At 43.0% G+C, this 24,362-nt stretch overlaps 1 protein-coding gene across 2 annotated transcripts; it reads left to right on the forward strand.

The window, feature by feature from the left end:
- The first annotated feature begins 8,460 nt into the window (after positions 1-8,460).
- LOC123498868 lies at positions 8,461-23,789 on the forward strand. Of its 2 annotated transcripts, none has more exons than XM_045246348.1 (3): positions 8,461-8,495; positions 17,086-18,089; positions 20,595-23,789. In XM_045246348.1, the coding sequence occupies exons 2-3, from the start codon at positions 17,403-17,405 to the stop codon at positions 22,866-22,868; spliced, it is 2,961 nt and encodes a 986-aa protein (XP_045102283.1). In that variant the 5' UTR covers positions 8,461-8,495; positions 17,086-17,402; the 3' UTR covers positions 22,869-23,789. The 2 variants fall into 2 exon arrangements, with proteins under 2 accessions (XP_045102283.1, XP_045102282.1); XM_045246347.1 differs by lacking the exon at positions 8,461-8,495 and adding an exon at positions 15,923-16,825.
- The last annotated feature ends 573 nt before the right edge of the window (positions 23,790-24,362 follow it).

The following is a 24,362-nucleotide window of genomic DNA, read 5'->3' on the forward strand; positions in this document are numbered from 1 at the left end:
TTACTTAATACATGTACCACCACTTGGCCCATGAGCTGTACATCATCTTCTCCGCCATTGTGCTCTACATAGCATTCTCAGCTCATGGGCTCCACATGTTCCTCTGAGCCATCGGGCTCAACTTCCATGGCTTGCACATGGTACATGTCCAGGTGTTCCACATAGTAATCCTCCATGGGCTCTTCCCCATCAACAAAGTCCATGGCTTCCATATCATCTACACTCTTATCCTGACCATCATCTTCATCATCAGCGTCATAATCCTCATCCTCATCATCACCACCATCATCATCCTCATCCGCATCCTCATCATCATCATTACCGTCATCATCCTCATCCTCATCCTCATCAACAGCATCGTCATCCTCCTCATCACTGTCATCCTCATCTTCATCATATACACTTTCCATTGAGCTTGCTGAGTCTAAGTTCCGTAAGTAATCAACGAATTCCTCGTACTCTTCATCATCTGAGCCTGAGGAGTCATCGCCATACAGTAAAGGTTGGAAGCCATCACCGTCATTTGAACATACAGACGCATCACCATCATCATCGTCATCTGAGGACGTGCATTCATCTTCATGTAGCAAGCACTCGCATGTGTCACCAACCACTAAGCATATGTGCTCATCGTCATCATTGCAGTCCATGGTGTCTTCGTGTCTTTCTTTCTCCAAGCCTTCAATCTCTGGGTATTGTGTTTCTTTAATTTCAAGGCGGTTAAATGCGTCTATGAGGTCAAGTAGCGTTTGTGCCCATTGTTCGTCTTTCTTCTTTTTCTCAATTCCTTTCTCAAGACCTATTTCGCCAGTCAATTCGTCCACCTTCATCTTTTTCCCTTTCTTCTTATCCTCAGTAAACTCTAGCTCTAGAACATTCCCCTTTTTCCCATTCTTTCCGTCAATAGACTCCAATGCCATTTCGCCAGTACTCTCCTGGAGATCTTCAACCTTCCTCTTTTTCTCTTTCTTATTCTCGCCAGTAAACTCAAGCACCATTTCGCTACTTTTTTGCTTAAGTTTGTTCTGTTTTCTCTTTTGGTTACTGAACACCTTTGGGATCTCGGCAATCCCTTGAAGGAGCTGTTTCTGTGAGGCTCTCCTCCTGGTCACTCCAGATTAATTCCTCCGGAGAGGTGATTCTCGAAGCAATCTATCTATATCATAGCTAGCAGAACGTGGACACCCTCAATATTGAAGTACATTTTGAATGATCCTGCCCTGCTCTCCGCTGCTTGCTTAACTCCAAGCTGTCCCTCTCCAAACAGTTAACCAATAGGAACACGCAGTGCATTTTGAATAAAAAGAGCACGCCATGATAGAGAGAGAGAGAGAGAGAGAGAGAGAGAGAGAGAGAGAGAGAGAGAGAGAGAGAGAGAGAGAGAGAGAGAGAGAGAGAGAGAGAGAGAGAGAGAGCTGGTAATCCTACATTGAGCGGCCTGCCCCAGACAAGGTACTATACAGTGGCACGCACGCACGCACGCACATACACGGACGCGCACGCGCACACGCACACCCTTCTATCACTTCACTATATACATTTCAGGCTGGCCAAAAGTAGAAAATGTCGGGGAAACACTGAGAACTGAAGGAAATGTTGACGGGTTGATAAGGAATGAAGGGAGGAAGGGAGGAGGGTCTTGGCCCCGGTCATGGTGGACGCCTGAAGGTCTGAGCGGGAATATACATAACCATGAATTGCCTTATTTAACACAGTAATGAACTATTTATTTGTTTGGGTGTTTGATTCTTGCTTTGCTTTGCTCTCTGGGTCTGGAAACACAATTAAGGGAGTGCAGGTAAACATTGGTGGCCTAACATGGGAAAAAGACACGACTGAGTTGCCCGTGGTCCAATATTTACGTACGCAATGCATTTTTTAAAAAATCAAGAGAAGAAAAATGGCTCCCAGATTGGAATGCATAACATTTTTAGACAACAAATAATTTAACTAATAACTAAAATATAATAACGTTACCGAGTCTATTGTTTACAAAACGACGTCCAACGATCTGTCTGTATTTTAAACTAACGGCACACAAACACTTCATAAGGTCGAGATGGAAAGCAAAGCCAAACTACATTATATTACCTTTTTAAGCAAAAAAAGAAAAAAAATGCTTTTCAGCCAAATAAAGAAAACACAGATTGCTCCTTGCATAAAGATTTTTGTTTTCTATTTTGGTACCATTAATTTTTTTTTTATTTGAAAATATGAATAATTAGACAAAATCATATGGAATATTGTTACTTGGATCACGTTTTTATATTCTTCAAATGTTACATCAAACACCAAACTATTCTACACGTGCTAATTAAAAAAACGTTATAATTTGTGTAGTGACTGATATTTTTCATCGATAACCACAAACACAGGTAGACGTGATGCTATTGAGGCTTGAAACTTTCTTTACTTTGCTAATAAGAAATAAAATATCAAAATAATGCCAACTCCATTAATAAAAGATAAAAATTATTTCCCTTTTTTTTTAATGTTTGGTGAGAGACTCCTCTTCCGCCCCCACTCTCACACTCCACCTCTCCCTTCCACCACCTCCTACACCAAGAGTCCCAAAATTACCTAGAAACACATGAAAATTCGAGAAAATACATTTATAGTATCGTTTCCGTAGCATCGGGACCGAGCGAGGCGGAGCTAGGCAGGTGCGGGACTGAGCAGCAGCGGCCCTGGTGGAAGGCGGTGATTGGTGAAGAGGAAGCGGGACGGAGCAGGAGCTGCATAGGAGTGAGTGCAAGAGCGGGTGCTGGTGTAAGTCCGGGCCTGCAGGTGCAGGAGCAGGACGGGAAGGGTTCGGATGCCAAGGATACCAGGTGCAGTGGTCTGACGTGGTGTTGTGTAGTATATTATGGAGTGCTATGGTAGTACAGTATAGTATCCTATTTCTATACCATAAGTGAGGATTACGATAATCTTAGCGCTAAGTTAATTGTAACATTCTTACAAAGATATTTTTCATGGTTAATGAATTTACTTTCGAGAAAACAAGGTAATCATCTCGTGTCTTTGTGGTGGATGAGCAGCCCATGGTGTGCTCTTGGAAGGAGGCAAATTTGATCGTGACTGTAAAGTGTAAACTGACTGAGTCGCGGCGCTGCAGCACTATGGTCATATGGCGCCGACCCGGATTAATGCAGCACGGTATCCTTGCACGAGAATCTACGCAGCATGAAATAGGAACGAACCCACATCCTTCCCGCAATTATACGCTCCTTAAATATACGTGGAACACGCCAACGGTTACAATATTATTCACACTGGCAGGAGGAGTGGCGTGGAGTGGCGTCGGTTTCACAACGGTGAACAATCACCAAGAGCTGCTCGCTGCCATCCTCCTGAGGTGGCTACGCAGCTACGGTGGCTGAGGAAGCCACGCATTTCAGCAAACAAGATAATAACTTTCCTTCTTCAACAGTTCACAGGAGAAAGACACAAACTGCCAGCTGCTGTTCGAATCTTCCCAGGAAGATATTGCGTGACAAGAAAAAAAATAATAATAGTATTCACCTCCTGATTTTAAACATCATTTACCCCGAAACACCCTCAGAATTTTTCATTATTTTAGTGTTTTTCAAAGCAATGTCCATGAACACATAATTTGTAGAGTCGGTAACACGGATGATAACAATTGTTTTATACTCTGTGGCACTTTGGCACCGGGTAAGACGGAATTCCTTATACATATATGATAATGCATCATGCAGATGTCACAACTACAGTAATAACAGTGAACAATTTACAGTTCTAGCAAGACTTACTAACACTTGTTTGCCACTTTAAATCATTACAAGGTGCACCAGGAAATCATTCATTGGCTGAAACTGCAAACTGCCCATAATGGCGGCGAACACTTACGTGGCAGCGTCAGGCACCGACATCACTCTGGCCTCACCTGCTCCACTGCTGCCCAGTGAAGGACCAACGATTGCCGCCATACGCGATCCTTCCTCCTCTCCATCACACACACACACACACGTCTGTTCTTTCCCTCACATCAGCTGTAGATCACCAAGGAAAACCGACTCACTCACTGACCACCAGCGCACTCACTTTCTTCACACGGACGCTACTCAGCCTGGACTGGTGAGTGTGGGAATCGTTCGTATCATGATATGAAGCAGCAAATGGTGGATCGAACAGAGTTATTCAAACGTATTGGGCTCTCATTGGAATTATTTGCTTCCAGCCTGCTCGCATGCAGCTTGCGCAACCACCTATGCAGTCTCAGTAACAAGCCACACACATGAATAAGTTCTTAAAATAGTCAGCTGGTTAATTATGTTCTGATTGAGCAAATACGTGTCTGAACATATTCAAAAACTAATGCGCGAGTTATATAAAGATTTAATTGAGTTACCCAGAAAATATCTTTATTTTCTTTCATTATTGTCCTGAGGGTCTCTCTCTCTCTCTCTCTCTCTCTCTCTCTCTCTCTCTCTCTCTCTGGTAACATAATTGTAATTAGTACTAATTACCTAACATAGTAATAACCTGGCAGTAATAACAACAATAATAGTAACAGTACTCTTGAAATAGTAGCAACATCACACGTGCTTGGAAAACTGACCACATTGTTTCAGAGCTATCCTTATTTTTACATTTCATTCACTAATGCCGAATTCCTCATGTTTAAGTCATCTTGGTACTCACTCTCCTTGGCTCTTTCCTCCTCCCTGCGTCCCATTGTACTAGTGCTAAATTTATATACGTGACGAAATAATAATAATTTAACACTGATGCATTCCAGCATTGCCCAACCAAAACTAACGCTCTCGAGAACTGAAAATTAATCGACCTTTTATCTGTATATCTTGGTTCTTTCCTTTCTGACTCTGATCATCGCTGGTACATAAAAAAAAAAGTATGTGATTTGCTGGTATTCATTCTTGGGTATGTCATTATGTTCATTATGAGGTTTTGAAGTTTAAGATGTGTTTCGTGGGGTTGAATCTCATGTTGATGCTTCGGATCTGCCTCGAAATTGGCTCATATACCTTTCCTTCTCATTTCATCTCCTTCCTTCCCATCTCTGCAGACTCCTTCCATCATTCTCATTTATTGAGTCTTCTAATCATTCACTCATCCATCCATTCATTCTGTCTCGTATTCTCAAAAGCTTCATGATTTCTAAGATTATTTTTGAGAGAGAGAGAGAGAGAGAGAGAGCAGAGATGATGGCAGTGTCCACTCTCTCTCTCTCTCTCTCTCTCTCTCTCTGGGAAGGCTAGGAAAAAGAGCATCAAACATAATCCAATATAGCATTTATCTAAGCAGATGCAACACCGTAACAGATATTATAGACGCACCGTGAACACCGTAACAGCAACTAACAGCAATAACATAACAGTGAACATAACAAATAGAAGAAAAAAAAGGAAGAATAACAAGAACAGCAGCAACAAAATGGTGTTATTAATAATAAATGAAAAAAAAGTCAGTAATGAAAGAAAACGAAAATATTTTCTGGGTAACTCAATGAAATCTTTTTGTAATTCCCATATAGTTTTTGAATGTGTTCACACACATATTTGGTCAATTAAAACATAATTAACTACATGACTATTTTATGTACTTATTCCCATGCGTGGTTTGTTACTGAACACTACATAGGTGGTTGCACAGGTGGTTGCACATGACGCATAGATTCCACGGGTTACACAGGTTGCATGCAAGAAGGCTGGTTGCATTGGTTGCATGTAACTTGGTTGCACTGGCTACATGCAACCTGGCCTCTAGCTGAGACTGAGGGCTTGCTGCGAGCTATTGTTTCAAAGGTGAAGTCCTTGACCTCGGCATGGACTTCACCCAGTAGCTTGAACACGCACTGGATGATTACATGAAGATCAACCTGTGGTGAGGGAGTAGCAGACACAGCAGCAGCTTGCTAGTGCGCCCCACCCACAGGAGCAGAGGCGGGGCCAGTTCTCGGTGGCACAGGGGCAGGCAGGGCCGTTTCTAGCTTTGTGGGGGCCCTAGGCAAGATGAGGTTTGGGGGGCCCTAGATTTCAATTTTTCATCGGAGCCCCTGGGTGACTTGGGAAATTTAAATTTTCCAAGCTACCCAGGGGGCCCCTGGTGGCTTGGGGGCCCTAGGCAATCGCTTTGTCCGCCTATAGCTAGAAACGGCCCTGGGGGCAGGTAGCAGAGTAGAAGACACTGGAGTTGGAACAGATGCATCATGAGACGGGCCAGGTTGAACTGAGGCAGCTGTGCCGGGCAGGGGCGTTAATGCCGACGTCTGATCGACTCACAGCGGCAGGATAGGGATGGCAGTTCAGGACGGGAAGTTGTTCCTCGAGGCATTGTGTTGTGGAGGAGGATCAGACCGGAAGACTATACTTTAAAGGGGACAGCAAGAGAGAGAGAGAGAGAGAGAGAGAGAGAGAGAGAGAGAGAGAGAGAGAGAGATGTAGGAATATTGCTATGATATGATTTAATGGCATTTTTCAGTCTATCTAATCTCTTAAAAATAATTCCTATGAGAGCCAAATGCGTTTGAATCACTCTGTTCGATGCGCCATTTGTTGCTTCATACCGACAGTCACCACTCTCGACTGAGTCGCGTCCCTGTGAGAAAAGTGAGTGCGCGTGTATTCAGTGAGTGACTCGATGTTCTTCGGTGATCTACAGCCGTTGTAAGGGAAAAAACAGACGTGTGTGTGTGTGTGTGTGTGTGTGACGAAGAGGAGCACGGATTGTGAGTGGCGGCAATCGTTGGTCCTACACTGAGCAGCAGTGGAGCGGGTGAGGCCAGATAGATGCTGGTGCCTGACGCTGTCACGTAAGTGTTCGCCGCCATTTTGGACAACTTGCAGTTTCAGCCAATGAATGATTTTCTGGTAGACTTTGTAATGATTTAAAGTGGAAGTCAAGTAATTGTAAGCCTTGTTGAAACTGTAAATTGTCCCCTGTTATTACTGTAGTTGTAACATCTGCATGCAGGATTGTTAATTAAATGTATTGTTATATTATGTCAAAGGAACTCCGTGCTGTACGATGCCAAAGTGCCACAGGATATGAATTGATTTTTATTGTTCGTGTTATCGAGTATGTGTTCATAGACAGACTTATTTATGAAAAGTTCTCAGGATGTTTCGGAGTAAATAATGATAAAAATCAGAATGACGTGGATACGATTTCACTGTTTTCTTTGTCACGCAATATCTTCCTGGGAAGATTCAATCAGCAGTTGGTAATTTGTGTCTTCCTCCTGTGACCTGTTGAAGGAGAAAAGTTTGCAGAAATGCTTAGCTGTTGCGTGAGTGCGAGGCTTCCTCCGCCAACATAACGGCGTAGCCATCCCGGCGTAGCCATCCCAGGAGCATGGCAGCGAGCAGCTCTTGTTGATTGTCCACCATGGTGTAAACCAACGCCACTCCACGCCACTCCTGCTATCAATGCCAATAATCGATATTGTAACTGTTGGTGTGTTCCACGTTTATTTAGGGACCAGATGACTGCGAGAAGGATGTGAGTTCGCTCTGTTTCATTGTGCGTAGAATCTCCAGGATGGATAGCGCGCTTCCCTAATCCATATCTGCTCCGTATGACCACAATGCTACGGCCCCGCGACTCAGTTGATTTAATCACAATCAAATTTACCTCCTTCCAAGGGCATTACTTTGTTTTCTCGAAATTAAATCAATTAACCAGAAAAAAAAGTGACAGTCTAAATAAAAATGACAATACTGCCTAATCTCTCTCTCTCTCTCTCTCTCTCTCTCTCTCTCTCTCTCTCTCATGCAGACATACAAAAAGATAAAAAAAATGGCTAAGAAAACCAGAGCCCACGCAAACAAATGTCCGGAGCTAGCGTTGTGCCAGGAATATCTTTGCACCTGCGTTATATTTAGACAGGTAAAGGCGTGACCCTGCCTGTCTTGGGGACGGGAGTTAATGGCGTTGCGTAAAGAAAATTACCTCTTTATTTCTCCTGGGAATTGTTAGGTGGGAGGAACAGGCGGTGGCGGGTCGATGTGACAATAAGGGATCCGTGCCAATAGTACACAGGCTGCACCGATGTTTGTGAGGTTATTTGGTAGGAGTGTATGTGAAAAGAAGTGTGGATAAGAATAAGGAGGAAAGATATGGCACGTAATATAGAGATGTAGGAGGAAAAGAATGGAAACAAATGAGTTTGTGAAATAAGGGAAATGTCAAGGAAGGAAAGATATAGGAGGGAAATATTTAGTGCAGGAAAGAAGATGAGGGTAAGAGAGTGAGAGGTGCTTTATACGAAGAGTGAAGAGTGAAGAGTGAAGAGTGAGGGTGTGGAATAGAGGAATATCAAGGAAGAGGAGGTGGAGGAAGAGGGGAAGCACGTAAGAGAGGGAGGTGGTGTTTTAGAGGGAGGGTTGGTGGAGGTGGAAGGGTTGGGGGCGACGGACTGGTGTTAGCGAGTAAGAGTGTGTGGAGTGGCGGGTTTCACCGTGTCAGTGGTTACCTGGCGGGGTCAGGATACAGGCCGCGGTGCCAAGGTGTTACCCCGCTCCCTCCACACCCCTGCAGTACTAAAACCCTCACCACACAACGTCGCACGCCACACACTGCCTTCCCTCCCAGTGTACATACTCTCCAGTTCCCTTAACACACTGTCCTTACCTTGCCGTACACTGCAGTATGTCTCGCTTTCTCTCTTTCCAACTTCATGCATTTTCTTCTCCCAATGCAGTACTTTCACACATTGCCTACGATACACACTTGACTTTTTTCCTTTGCATTCCAATATATTTCTTGCTTCATTCAACAGTGTCCTAACTTCGTTCCATACTGCACTATGGCCCGTTTCCTCTAGTTTTTGCACGTCTTTCATCTCTCTACCGCCCATTTCGTTCTCACGCCATTCTCTGCAGTGCCTTCCTCCAAACGTCATGCTTCCCTGACTCACAATTTTTCCCCTCGCGCCTACCTTTCGTTTTTTCGTCACCTGTTGCAAGCTTCCTCACCTGAGACGGTCACAGACTGAAACAGCAGACTAATACAGCTTTTATCTCTGAAGAAAAAGTGGAGAAAAAGAAATGACACGAGTGAAAAAGAAATGCAGGCGCTATTTTAGACAAGTGACTGTGGTAAAAAGATTTTTGTCCCGTGAATGAACACAAATTTGCCGCACTGATTATTATTACTATTAATAAGATAAAACTCGTAAATAATGCATTAAGATTTCAGGAAATGAGTGCCTGCTGAACATTTGTATATCAATGAATATTTATAAAGAAAATAAAGACAATGACGGAAAATATGTGCATCTTAAAATACTATCTACAAAATTGTGACCTTTTACTGTTTTCTGATATGGTGTGATGGTGGCGGTGGTGTTGACGGTGGTGGTGGTGATGATGGTGGTGGTGGTATTACAACGGTGACACTGACTTCAGAAAAAATAGAAAAAAATAATGTTGACATGAGACTTGTCCTGATTTAGGTGCTGAAAGTTTTTTAATACTGTGTGTGTGTGTGTGTGTGTGTGTGTGTGTGTGTGTGTGTGTGTGTGTGTGTGTGAGGGCTTGCGACACGAATGGCTATATTATTCCCATGACGTATACAAATTTGAAGCTTCACGTTGAGGGAGTTAATAAGAACATACTAAGAGAGCAGTTATCAGAGGCTTACCAATCATGTTTGTCCCTCGTACCTGTGTTGCTATACTAATTATAGCCCTCTAATTTTACGCTACAATCAGGTCTAACATCACTTTTCATTTCCAATCACTTCACCTTGCTTTGCTTATTTTCGCTTTTATATTCAGTTTAACACTCAGCAGGTCTCTATTTTCTGTTGGCCGTTTTGGCGCTGCTCCTAAAATAATCAGATTAATTTGTTCTGTATGGCATTGTTCTTGTATTTTTCTGTTGCGTTTAATTAAGCTGATTTTGTTTTTATGCTATGGTGGTGGTTACTCTCAATTGGTGGCTCGCTGAACAACTTTGGATCACTCATTGGTTCTCAATTTATCATTTTAATTTTCTGTGTGTGTATTTTTATATATATACGTTTCCTTCTTTCTGTTACTTGCAATTTCAACTCCTTTGTTTTGAACTTACCAATCAGTGATCATCGTCTCCTCTCTGCTCCAATCCCCTTTACTTCTTTCACTTCTTTTATAACAATTCTGAAAGTTTGCTCCTAGACTCCCACGTTCATATACTTAAAACAATACACTATGCGACATTTGATTGTATTTGCCATTGTGTTACTAGGAACACCTGCATTGTTTTCCTATAACACTAAAAACACTTCATTCACAACCATTAAATCATTCACACTCTCACCATTCTGACTTGACCCAAAATATCCAGTGCCATAAAAAAAACTTCCTCCCACACCAGCCAGCCATCAATCCGTCAAGAATTCCCTGCCGTTCAGACACACACGCCACTCTACCATTATACTTACACTGTGAAAAAAACATCTCAACTGACAGCACTTTGCCCTAAATACCATACATTCGCACGGCATACCGCCACTTTACCTGTCCCAGTTATCCTCATCTATATGTCCCGATCGACACTCAACACACCCATTCTCCTCGTTACTCCTCATCTTCACCAACCTTTTCATCCAGTACCACCTCTTTACTCCTTTTCATCCTCTCGTTTGCATAATGCTTAAGTGTTGACGAATTTCTTCCGACATTCTTCGACATTTATTTATTTTTTTATCTTATTTTAATCCTTTTGCTGTTATGGCCGACTTTCGTTAGCATCGAGACTACAGGAATAAATTGTTTGGATTGATAGGAAAAGGAAAATATGAGAATAATTTTGTCTTTGCCTAGCTGCAGAAGTTAGTGCCTGCACAGAAATTTGTCTGAAGAGTTCTACAGATGATGATAGGAAAGGACGGTTAGCAGTGAAAGGGTTAATATTGAATGCTTTGATCTGATAAATCTCCTTACAAACCTGGCAACTGAAAAAGATTATATTCTCCAACGTTCCATGGTATTATCTCCAGTATCGTTGAGATGATATAGGAGGGTTGTCAAGAGGGTTTTCCTGACTTGTAGCAGTTATAAAAATTATTCTTCATAACTGATTAAAAGAAATATAACAGGAAAATTAAGTAATCATCTGTATGACCTTAATTTTTTATCTATCTTGTATGAACCCAAAGTACTTAATAGCACAGGCTAAAATTTCACCAGATCAGGGACTTTAATATGTGAGGAATACAGTGGAAGTAAATGATTAAGGTGACTAAATAAGTAGCCACAACTATAACAGACATTTATCCTTTTTTTTGTTTGTTTTTGCTAACACTTGAACCTGAAAGGGGACTGGGAGCAAAGTGGACCATTTTTTTTTCTTTTTATGTTGTCCTAGTCCAATTTTTCCCTCTTGCATAAAAAAAAAAAAACATTTCTCATACACGTATATCTTGCCCATTTCTATGACTCAACGAACTTATTGAGCGCCAGTGAACTTTCTCCTAACGTCGTACATTCCGGCGCCACGTGACCTCATTGTTGCGTCATTACATTACCAATCAATCAGTGGGTTAACTTCTTCACTTTAATATTCTTACCCTTCAGCAGCGTGCGATTACTTACTCTATGCTCTATTTCTTTTTATATTTCCATTTATTTTCTCATGTGCGCCTTTGTTGTTGTTTAATATGAATAATTTAACATTCCTATTAATTTTTTAGTCATTGATCTTCCTTGAGCTGTTCATATTGATTTCTTTTATTTTTTTGTCTTTTTCCTTTATGTGGTTCTAGTGTGAGATGAATTTCCAGTTTATTATTTTTTATATATATTTCTTTTGTCTATGTGTTGCCTAACATTGATATTGAACCATCATCATCACCATTATCATTACTATCAACATCATCATCGTCATTACCATCATCTTAACCATCAACTTCATCATCAGTATCAAGGCAAATATACAAGTGAGCGTTTTGATATTAAAAATCGCTTTGCTCTCTCACCACGACTATTTTCCAAAGCCACAGAGATGATCAGCTGGATTTTCAATAATGTTTCTCCAGTTAATAGTATAGAAATCTCATCCCTTTGTCTATAGAATCGTGAAAACGCTTTAAAAACTCGCTTAAACTCAAATAAAGCTTTTGAAACAGTGGAGGTGAAGCTGAGAATTGTTTGAGAATACGAATCTTGGAGTAAAAATAGAATAAAAGTAAAAAAGAAAAGCAGAACTAGCACTGGAGCTGATGTAGGGCAATGAGTGACTCGATGCACTAACAAATGTCTCAGGAATCCACTCAGCCTGACAACAGTGGGATGTGGTGGCCGCGTGCAGTGTGGAAAAGGCAATAGGTGTGCTCTCTCTCTCTCTCTCTCTCTCTCTGGAATGTGGAGCATGGTGGAATATTGACGGCTGAAGAATGCATGAATGGATAATCGATTTTCTCTCTCTCTCTCTCTCTCTCTCTCTCTCTCTCTCTCTCTCTCTCTCTCTCTCTCTCTCTCATGCCTTAAATTTAATGTATTCACAGCCGTTCACCTTTTTATTCAGTTTCATTTTATATTAAATTATTAACATTATTTTAGGACCTCTCTCTTTTATTCTTATCTGTCCTCATCTTTGACTTATTTTGCTTTTATTATTTATTTATTGAATTTTGACATTTACTTCCACTGTTGTATTAGTTTCTTCACATGTCTAATTCTCCAACGAGCAAGTTAAAAGCATCACAAACACAACCTCCTCATGCAATCTAAAGCAACTTCTGATCTCCATAACGCCTGTCAGTAACCAGATGAGAGCTCCATAAAGTCCCTGTGTCTCTAAAGCTTCATTATGTGTCTCGAAAGGTCCATTGACTTGGCGCAGCTCTACGTAGACTCTTCCCTTGTATTGAGTTCTCCCAGCGACGCCTCAGGAATCGATCGCCTTGGATATAATTCATAGCCACTGTACAGTAAATATTTATCTACGTCTTTCTTTTTCTTGTAATTTATTTGCTATCACCAGGAAGTAGTATTATCAATGTCAAGCTGAGGCAGCGTACATTTCATCGTTAATGTGTCCTTCTCTTCCTTTTTCCTTACCTTCATATACTTCTCTCCTTCTGTCCTCCATTTAATCATGTGCTTACTTAGATAAAAACTCAATACCTGTCTGTTAGTCTTCATCAATCAAGGGAAGGTGCGAGATCACATACAATCTCGCTTAGCTGATCAGTTCACACGTTTTAATACCGGCGCTACATTCAAATATATAATTAGAATCTAAGCTCAACAAACTTTTTTATGCAAGTCGTTTTTATTGATCTATCTTATTAATTTTCATTCATTTAGTATTCTTTGTCACCTTATGAACGAGTTATTGTCGCTTCGTATAATCGTTTAGTGTATTAACCAATCATCGATCATTGCTACCACATCAGACGGCGGCTGGTCTCCATTCCACAGATGACTGAACCAAATCTGTTTGTCTAACCTCTGTTCTTTGATCATCAGATGCTCCAATTTGTTTTCTTTTCCCTTTTATTTTCAGTTTTCATCTTGCATCAGTTAAGTTTCCTGCTCTTTCGGTTTCATTCCGTTGTGTTATTGTAATCTTTTAATCATTTTGCGTGTCTTACTTTTCTTGCCTTTGTCTGCATAATCTTTCTTTATTCTTTCCACGGGGTTCTTTTAATTTCGTATCAAATTCCCGATCAGAATAATGATCTGTGAACTAACCTTGGCTTTCCAGCACGTTAGCGACAAATTGCTGGGGATGCTAAACCTGTATCGCGTATTTATTTTTTGTCCAGTAAAGTAATACAAGGTTGGATAAACAAAGCGATCAGCAAATTGCACGGATGGAGATCCCACACTGTGAATATATTACGAATGAATGTTAAGATTTAAGAAAAAAGTTGCAGAAATCAATATAATTTATAAATAATATCTATCGATAGTGTGGATGAATTTCAACCATCATCGCTTCTGCGTATCAAAAACTGGCACAAAAGATGTGTGGTGTAGTCATCAGGGTTCGAGCAAGACAAGTCATCTACACTTTTCTTTCTATGCTAAATTGCAGTGGGAGGAAAGTATCATTGTTCGCCATTAAGGATCCGTCAAGTTAGAAAGACCGTTAGTTACACACACACACACACACACACACACACACACACACACACACACACACACACACACACACACACACACACACACACACACACACACACACACACACACACACACACACACACACACACACACACACACACACACACACACACACACACACTACACACCGCGTAGTGTAGTGATTAGCACGCTCGACTCACAATCGAGAGGGCCGGATTCGAGTCTCGGGGCGGAGAGGCAAATGGGCAAGCCTCTTAATGTGTGGCCCCTGTTCACCTAGCAATAAATATAGGTACGGGATGTAACTCGAGGGGTGGTGGCCTCGCTTTGCCGGTGTGTGGAGTGTGTGGTCTCAGTCCTACCCGAAGATCGGTCTATGAGCTCTGAGCTCGCTCCGTAATGGGGAAGACTGGCTGGGTGACCAGCAGGCGACCGAGGTGAATTACACACACACACACACACACACACACACACACACACACACACACACACACACACACACACACACACACACACACACACACACACACACACACACACACACACACACAGGTAGGTGTGTGGGTGTAAGATTGTGAAATCTTATAGGCAGATCTAGATAGGATTTGGAAGTGGAGCAAAAGGTGGGAGATGGAATTTAATCTGAGCAAAAGTCATGTAATGGAGATGGGGAAGAGTGGAAGACGGCCAAGAGGGTTATATAAGATGGGTGAAGGAGTAGTGTTGAAAAAGGTGGAAAAGGAAAAGGATTTGGGAGTGATAATACAAGATGATGGGCAGTTTGAGGCTCATATTGACAAGATGTTTGGAGAAATATATAATTTGATTAGAAATATTGGATTAGCCTTTCATTATATGGATAAAGATATGATGAAGAAATTAATTAGTACTGTGATTAGACCAAGATTGGAATATGGTTTGGTCCCCTTATAAAAAGAAGCATATAAGGAAGTTGGAGAGATTGCAGAGAATGGCAACAAAAATGGTTCCGGAATTGGCAGAAATGACCTATGAGGAGAGATTAAAAGAAATGAATTTGCTTACCTTGGAACAAAGAAGAGAAAGAGGAGATTTGATACAGGTTTATAAACTGTTGGGCGGTTTGGATGAAGTGGATAATGAGCAAATGATGTTGAGAGAGGAAAATTTAAATAGAACTACGAGATCGCATAGTAAAAAGATAGCCAAGGGAATATGCTTGAAGGATGTGAAGAAATATAGTTTCCCACAGAGATGTGTGGAGGTGTGGAATAGTTTGAGTGAGGAGGTGGTGTCAGCGAGGAGTGCATAGTTTTAAAGGAAAGTTGGATGTGTATAGATATGGAGACGGGGCCACACGAGTATGATACCCAGGCCCTGTAAAAATTACAACTAGGTGAATACAACTAGGTGAATACACACACACACACACACACACACACACACACACACACACACACACACACACACACACACACACACACACACACACACACACACACACACACACACACACACACACACACACACACACACGTTATACCTCGTAGTGTAGTGGTTAGCACGCTCGACTCACAATCGAGAGGCCCGGGTTCGAGTCCCAGAAAGCGGCTAGGCAAATGGGCAAGCCTCTTAATGTGTGGCCCCTGTTCACCCAGCAGTAAATAGGTACGGGATGTAACTCGAGGGGTTGTGGCCTCGCTTTCCCGATGTGTGTTGTGTGATGTGGTCTCAGTCCTACCCAAAGATCGGTCTATGAGGTCTGAGCTCGCTCCGTAATGGGGAAGACTGGCTGGGTGACCAGCAGACGACCGAGGTGAATTACACACACTCTCTCTCTCTCTCTCTCTCTCTCTCTCTCTCTCTCTTGTCTTATTCACTGGATTCTGACCTAATTAGTGTTGAGAGTATTAATGGGCGAGTGAGTGGGTGTGCGAGCGCGTGGTGGGTGTGATGTGTGTTGCACGGGGTGTTTGCAGGGCCCCTCACTCACCTGTCTCGTTAAGCACTGCCAGGTACGCCCTCTCATGAAGGTATTTCTCTCTCCAGACATAAGATATAATTCCTTCGTTTTCTGCTCCCCTCCTCACTCCACTTTCTGGATAACTTAACTATAGGGATTATTCACAATATATTCGCAACCTCCTTCCCGGCCCTCTCTTTTCTCTTGGTTTTATAATTACGAAAGGAACTAATTGCATGTCTGAGGAAAGGTCAAATGGTGAACTATTAACATCGGACGTAATTTATGTAGGGATTTTGACCAATCTATTCGTCTAGTAAATCATTTGTTGTGTGTGTGATCAAGACTACTTTGAGGTGAACAACCTCTCGCAGTTTTCCTATTCCTCTTCGCCTCTTCTCCCTCTACCCACCACTTTTATTGTCATCATTTTATATTTCGTATCTCTTTCTTGCTGTCCAGATGACATTTGACTGACCTCCACAACGTAACACTTTCTCGTCTTTCTCGAGAGGCTATCAGTGTCTTATCAACAGCAGCCTTCACTTGTATAGTCGTAAAAAGTCAGAACACGTGTTAGAGTTCACTAATTTATTTACAATTTTCGTTCGACTCAGGTTTTCACATATTCCTAGATCGTATGTTTAGTCGAAGAGGTCGTTGCAAGTTTATGCTGCTGTGGCCAACGTGTCCATTCCCAGAACTGCAAGGGCAAATCAATGCATGGCTTCCGCCGAGTGAGGGCCATTTGCTGCCTGCTGCCGTGCCGCGTTACTGCTGCTTGTTGCCGCCCTCTGGACTGACGACCCGCCTTGTTGGTAAAGAAATGTTGTGCATCATATTTGCCACCTGCATGAACGTTTGGTTTGTGGTGTAACTGACGAGAAACTCACTCTCACGCACGCACACGTATATGTGCGTACACCCCACGCACGCACAAAAGCACACACACACACACACACACACACACACACACACACACACACACACACACACACACACACACACACACACACACACACACACACACACATTTTCATGTTTTACAGGGCTCCTTAAATCCCTGCTTGCCTTTCAGAATTCCAACGTCAGTGGTGATGAGTTGTTTTGTGACCACGCGTGTTGCCGTGTTATAACAACCAGCTGAATCATTCATGTGAGTTGTAATTTCGAAAAAGAAAGAAAAAAAAAACTGAAGTGCATCGGAGTAGAAGGTCGGGTGCGCCACGGTGAGCGGAAAGGGCGGTAGTAGATTATGAGACTTGTGACTGTGTTCATTATGCGAACATGATGGTGATATTGGCGAACGTTGTGTTACGCGACAGACAGATGTCACGCCGTGAAACGTAGCGCGTGACTACAAGACGCCACCGTACTACGCCCACGCGGCCTCCGATGGGCGGAAATCAGGTGAAGGCCGCGACACGTTCCCCTCTGCTGCACGTGGAATCTGTCACGCTTACCTCAGAAGAAAACCACGAGCGGCGATTCCGGAAGAAGCTTCCCCGCCGGCTGGGCTCTATGCTCCTGGCCGATTGGGTGCGGCTGAAGAGAAGAGAACTCGAAGTTATAACGAAGGGCAAGGTGGTTCTGGATGAGGGTAGAGCCCCTCCAGAGATAGTGCAAGAGCTGGAAATGTACATGAAGTCTGCTTCCAAGAAGATACACATTAAGTATCACCCGAAGATCGCACCCAAGCCAAAGAATCGTTTCCGTCTCACGGGTCCCCGGCTCACCCAGACTGCAGCCCGGCGGATACAGGACGCATACAACAGGCGGGAAAAGGAACAGCAGCAGCAGCAGAAGCGGGAGAGACTAGCACAAAAACGAGAAAAGTCCCGGCTGAGTGTCAGGTCACAAGGGTGGACAGAGCAAGGCACCTCGAGATCTTCCAAACGAACACGCACGGGGAGGCTGAGTCAAGAGGAGCAGAAACGAGCATCTTCCTTGCCCCCCACCAGCACCCTCAGTCTGCAGTCCATCACCACCGCAGAGTCTTCAGGCATTGGGATGTCCCGCGCCTCCTCCCTCACGTCAGTGGCCAGCATAAGGCACAAAAAGACCTTCTTCTCGAGGCAGCGGGTGAGTAGTTACTCCTCTGTGACCACACCCGTAGCCTCAAGGCTCCACCGACCGCCCCTACCTGGCTCCCTCAACTCCCGGACGCGTCGCAGGACTCCAGGTATGAGATCGGGTGCTTTCATGAACTGGATCTGCACAGGGCTGGTAGTTCCTCCTGTAGTGAGCGATGACTGACTCTCATTTTGCCCTCTGGTTCATCTTTCCTTGGCATCCCGAACGGAGGAACTGGACGGTTCGTTGATGCAGTGTAGCTCCGTCAATCTGGTGAAGGGAAGCGACGCCGTGCCCGCAAAGTAACTCTCAGGATAGGTCAGATTTTTGGCTCTTAGCGTCATCATTGTGGAGGAGAATGTGATATGATGGGAGAGAGATAGTAGAGGACGAGAGATGGTGGAGGAAGGAAAGCTATGAGTATGGGGTGTCCGGAGGTAGACATACAATTCGTCAATGATTTGAAAAGGTCTCTTTAATTAGCAAATATATGGAAAAATAGTCGTTATTTTATGTTATATATTTCATATAAGAGATAAAATTATTTTTTGTATTCTGAAAATAATAATTACAAAGGACACATCGCACCCATACAGAAAACCTTTTGATTTAAGGAATTATAAAACGAGCCACAGTTTTACTGAAGGGTACTAATGAAAGTACTAACAAAGTTACGTTCTTCTTCTCTACACTTGAAAGCGTTAAGGGAATCGTTCTGAAATATCACAAAAACAACGAGACCTCTGACCCGCTGCTCACTATAGGGTTAGGCAAATATTTCAGATGTCCTCCAATCGCTGCCACTTTTGGGATAACTTGTCAGATAATTACCGAGTCGTTAGTGAAATCAATGCTTTGTTACGAAGAGGGCAAAGAAATTAAAATATAAATCGATAAAGATAAATAAAAAATCGCAAAATTTTGAGAGTTTGTGATGTTGCTTATCACCGATAGAAATTCCGAAGACGCCTCACCTAGTGCCAAAAGTAAGATAGTATATATTAATGGATCAAGTGTCTCTCTCTTAATAGACAGAAAACATGAAGAATAACTGCGTGCAGAATTAAAAAAATAGTATAAATTAACAACATTTATTAACTGAAGACTTTTAAGACCCTTCCAAGTCAAATACAATAGTTAGTGATAGCATACTAACGATGAATATATTGTCTTTGTTTTTTTGTTTGGATTCGATAAAGTCACAGCAGTTATAAGCCTCCAGGCGACATCCGATACCAAGGTAAACACTGGTGGAGCACTTGTAGGTGGAGGATATAGTGAAGGAACCCAATCAGACTGTCTCTTTTTCCATTCTAATAGCTTAATTTTCATATCTTCTTCCATTAAATACTTTTCTATTTTCTATTTCTGCCTATCTCTCTCTGACTATCTGTCTGTCTGTCTGTCTCCGTCTGTCTGTCTGTCTGTCTGTTTGTCTGTCTATCTATCTGTCTGTCTGTCTGTCTGTCTGTCTGTCTGTCTCTCTCTCTCTCTCTCTCTCTCTCTCTCTCTCTCTCTCTCTCTCTCTCTCTCTCTCTCTCTCTCTCTCTCTCTCTCTCTCTCTCTCTCTCTCTCTCTCTCTCTCTCTCTCTCTCAGGTTCAAACACTAAGTCCTCCCATAGGGCTGCACTTCACTCCGTCTGAGTTCCACCTTCACCTTCACACACCTCCCTCAAGCACTCTCGTTTTCCTTCTACTTCTCTTCCCTATTTTTTTTTACCTTTTTCATTCCCCTCGTTCTCCTCCTCTTCAGTCAAAGGGACGGAGCGCTTGATGGCAAGTCTGAGAATGTCTACTTTATACACCTCTCTTTTCTTCTTTTTTTTTTTTTTACTTCGATTAGCACTTTTCTCATTTATTCTTCACGACAAGATCAGTTTCACAGGCACAACTCGACTCTTATTTTCCCTTTCCACTTTATACAGGACTTTCTCCCTCCTTCCCTCTCTCCCTACTTATATATTTCTCCATTTAAAAGAACGTGCCTCTGTTCTTTTTTTCCTCGCTGCATGCTTTTCTTTTTTCTTTTCCCTTACAACCCTCTCCTCACGTACATTGTTCTAGCCTGATATTGTCTCCACTTTCTTTCGTTCCTCCATTACCAGCAATCACCAGCAAGGCCTTTTCTCTGTAAATGAGAGCTGGCAATCAATTTTTCTTCTCATGTGTTATTTAAAGTTTTGTGCTGATCTTGATAACGTTTTCTAGTTATGAGCGTAAATTCCTTGAAAATTTGTATCCCATAATTAATGTGACTAATTAGACACGTATTTTGTAGTTCATGTAGTATCAGCTATTCTTAAAGTTAATGTAAAAATTGTTGATAAAAATTCGCTTTTCTTTTTTCTAGAGTTCACGGGCTTAAGTCATTTGTAGCATTAGACACAATGATTATGCAAGTATTCTCTTAATTAACATGCATTCAGTTTTATGCCCTAAGTAAATCCACTAAAACCTTGGAAGTTCAATGACTCCACGTGTAGTTTTTTTACTTGTTCTTTGATATCCTAACAGGGACAGAGCTCCGACACTGACGACACCGGGGGACAGAACCTCCGGTTAGCGAAACAGCGAAGCGGCAGGAGGGCGTCCCCCCTGATGGTGAAACACAACTCCCCGAGTGGCCACAATCCAACACCAGAACGCGGGGCTGCAGCCAAACAGAGGTGGACAGTTGCTTTGCGACAGTCATTCCAACAAGTTATGCAGCAGAAAGAACGCAAGCAAACGGGCTCCACAAAAACCAGGCAAGCCAACATGCAGCAGAAGACGACAAAGAGAAAGGAAAATCTTGAGCCTCAAAGGAGTCACTCTGGAAACCTGGATATGAAGCAGGTGACATCAGTCAATCATCAGGAGGTAGAGAGACACCAGGAAAAGCTCAAGAAGGATGGAGAGGTGACGCTTCAGGTGCCAGATACCATGCATCGAGCGTCTCCCTCATCACTAGGAAGCGCATCATCAGATAAAAAGGAACAAGGATCCCAAACAAGGCTATCCGGTCCTCCTAAACCCCGACGCCTGCTGCTCCTTCGGCCTGGAAAAAACAAAGTCAAGCAGGAGGATCAACAGAAATCTCCTGTTCAGCAAAAAGCTGGATGCAGTGTTTTCCCAAACAAAATCAATCCCAAAGAAAAATGGAAGCGTTTACTTCGAATGAATAAGAAAGATACAGCAGACAAAGAACATGAAGAGCAGAAAGGTTCCATAACTTCGAATAACTACCAGGTGAGGGGTCAGCGTCTTCAGTCCTCCCCAAATGTCCGGCGTCGGGCATCTGTAGACGTGAATATGCAACGAAGCAGTGGACAGCGACGCCACAGTCAACCCATGACAGGCCTTGCCAGTGAGGCAGAGAACCCTGAAAGCATTAGTCCTGCAGATCCTCAACACTTCGCAGGAACTGAAAGAATAATCCGGGTGAGTCGCCATCCTTCTCCAAACGATGGTGGCGAGGTGATCATAGAGCAACAGATGGTGCGCAGAGTTGTACCCCAGCAGTCCACCACCTATGAAGGAGAGTACTGTCGATCAGATAAAAGATACGAACTGACCGAAGAACAACATATTCAAAGTCAAGGAGAGAACACACTTGTAGTAAGTTCATCTGATGTTGGATACAACGAACCGATCATGAGTCATGGGGGCTCCAGGCGGTCTTCAGGCGAACGAAACATGGAGTCTGACGGTAACCAAGGAAGATTTTCAGAATCTCAACTCCCAAGTGACGATCAGTCAGCAGGTTTTTCTGGGCGAGGAGTAACCACACAATCTAGCCGGACCGTTGAGGAAATAAACTTCAACCCTGAGGAGCAAATGGCAGTGCGTCCTTTGGGGATGGTGGACCAAGGCCGTACTGTCGAATCACAAGGCTCTAGGCGGCCAGGAAGTTTTGCAGGGCGTGGGCAAGACCTAATCCACGACCGAGGAAGAATGTCAGCGATATCGTTGGATCACGGAATTGTTCAGGCACCATTAGAAGCTAGACTCATTACGGAGCGTGGCAGCCCAGACAGGCTTCGGCAGCGGGATTCCCTCATAGATTATGGCCGTAATGAGCACCCAGTTGAGATCCTGCATGGTGAAGCTCCCATAAGAGCAACGGAAAGCATCCATCGTGGGAGCATTGTTGAGCGTGTCGCCCGCGACTCCTCCACAGAAAGGATGCACCAAAACGCACTTGTTGAGCGAGGTCGCCGTGAATCCCTTGTAGAGTATCCAAGAATTGAGGGTTCAATTGATCGTGTGCGTCCTGATGTGTTGGGGCGAGGTGCAGCACTTTCTGAACGAAATGGTGACCGGATACTGCCAAGGGTAACCCAAGACAGAGGATACATCCCATCACGCATTGATCGTGGGTACTCCTATGAACCTCAAGATGAGAGGCGTGGCAGACAGTATCAGGAGCGCAGGTACACTGTTGGTACAGTAGAGCCAAGTTATCTTGCGGGATTTACTGAAAGGCAAATTATTGGGAGGTTATCAGAACCTGACAGCAGCAGAATATACTCAGGTCGGATACCCTATAGTAGAGCCTTAGATTCAGATCCTGTCAGGAGTAGATCTATTGACTATGAGTTCTCGAAACCATATTCGGAGAGTGATTATCCAGGCAGATTTGTAGATCATGAGCCTGCCAAAATATATGCTGAACGGTTAGTGGCTGCAGGGAGGCTAAGGAACACGGAAGACTATGACTTGAGGGAGCGAGGTGGACGCTATAGAGACGCGGTCATCACCCAGCATTCCGTTGCCTCTGCTCCACTAGTTGACCACAGGTCTTTATGACGGTTAGTTCACAAGTGGCACTCCGGCTATGGCAGATATGTGGTCCTCTTTAGCAGCAGGTGACGGGGTGCCGAGGACGCGGCTAAACCTGCTGAGAATAGCAAAGACCAAGAGATAACACCACTTTCCGTGTGACTTGTCTTGGATCTGCTGTGAATTGCCGCGTTCTTGTCTCGTACTACGAAGAATTGACTTGAAGATCAACGTCGTTCCTTGAAACGGGATAATAGTGTTGTTAGGCTGGCTTTACTGAAAAAAGCTCCAAGCAGTAGCAACTTAAGCAGAGAATGATGTAATTGGCCCAGGCTCCTCATTGTTATATAAAAGTCTTATTTATATATCAAATGAAATATGAAGGGGTCCTCATCCCACCAGTGCACAGTTCGCCATTGCCTCTCGGGAACCCAGGAATAAACTTTGCGACCAGCTAAGGGTGCTGTAATGATCATATGTACAGATTAAAATTACAATGTTTATAGTTCACTTTTGAAGTTTTTGTAAATCGTTTATTTATTTTTCGACTTAGTGAGACTGTATATTCTAATGCAGAAGAAAAATGTATATTCTAATGTGAAAGAAATATGTATATTCTAATATAGAGGAAAATGAAGCTGTGAATAGGTCACCTGTACAATGCCGCCTCTGAACCGTGAGGGGACTGATTTGTACAAAGGACCCGTCGCACCCCACTTTGAGACAGCTATCTTTGCCATCCTCTTGCAAGCACGCCACTCAATTCAGTGCACCGAACATTTTATGCATTATGACCTAGATTCATTATTTTGTTTGTATGTTCTACGTGTTTTTGCCGTCATTTGATCAGCCCTAGAAAGCCGAATCTTGATGTGTTGTGCCGAAATTAGGATGTAAATATCGAATAAAATTCCTTATTGTCTGCCTACGCAGCCACAACAAGGCTCAGTCAACACTCAATGATTTTCTTGTCCTGTCGTGTCAGAATGATAGTCGAGAAAAAAAGTTTGTTTCATATGTAACAGAATAGAGAACAAGCAGAACAAATACAATACTTATTGTTTCTGGTATATAGACTTGATTAATTATATGCAAAAGTTGACACTTATGGATACCAAGCAATCGAAGCAAAGATAAAGGGAAGAAGAGTCATAAAGTAGGTATCAAACATGCAAATATGAGTAAATCAGTTCATGCCTGTTGCTCTCCTTGAGCACGTCCTCACCTACATCGTATCTTCTTGTGCTGATACTGCACAAAGAGACCATTTCCGAGCAGCAGACATCATCACCATACTGAGTTACTAATTACCGTGTGTCATGATATCGAATTATCATCATCTGTTCTGAAGGTAATTGCAGCAAACTGGTTTAAGTTACTGTTTGACCGGAAATGTTCTCGTTTCTTCCTTGATCCAGAAATACCGCAAGGCAGGGAGGAGGAGTTTGACGCGCCGCTTCGTGTTTCTTATTGCTTACTGGAAGAAAGAACATGGTAGCTCCCCCTTCATATATCACGCCT

This window comes from Portunus trituberculatus, chromosome 48 (assembly GCF_017591435.1).
Source record: "Portunus trituberculatus isolate SZX2019 chromosome 48, ASM1759143v1, whole genome shotgun sequence".
Classification (NCBI taxonomy): Eukaryota; Metazoa; Arthropoda; class Malacostraca; order Decapoda; family Portunidae; genus Portunus; species Portunus trituberculatus.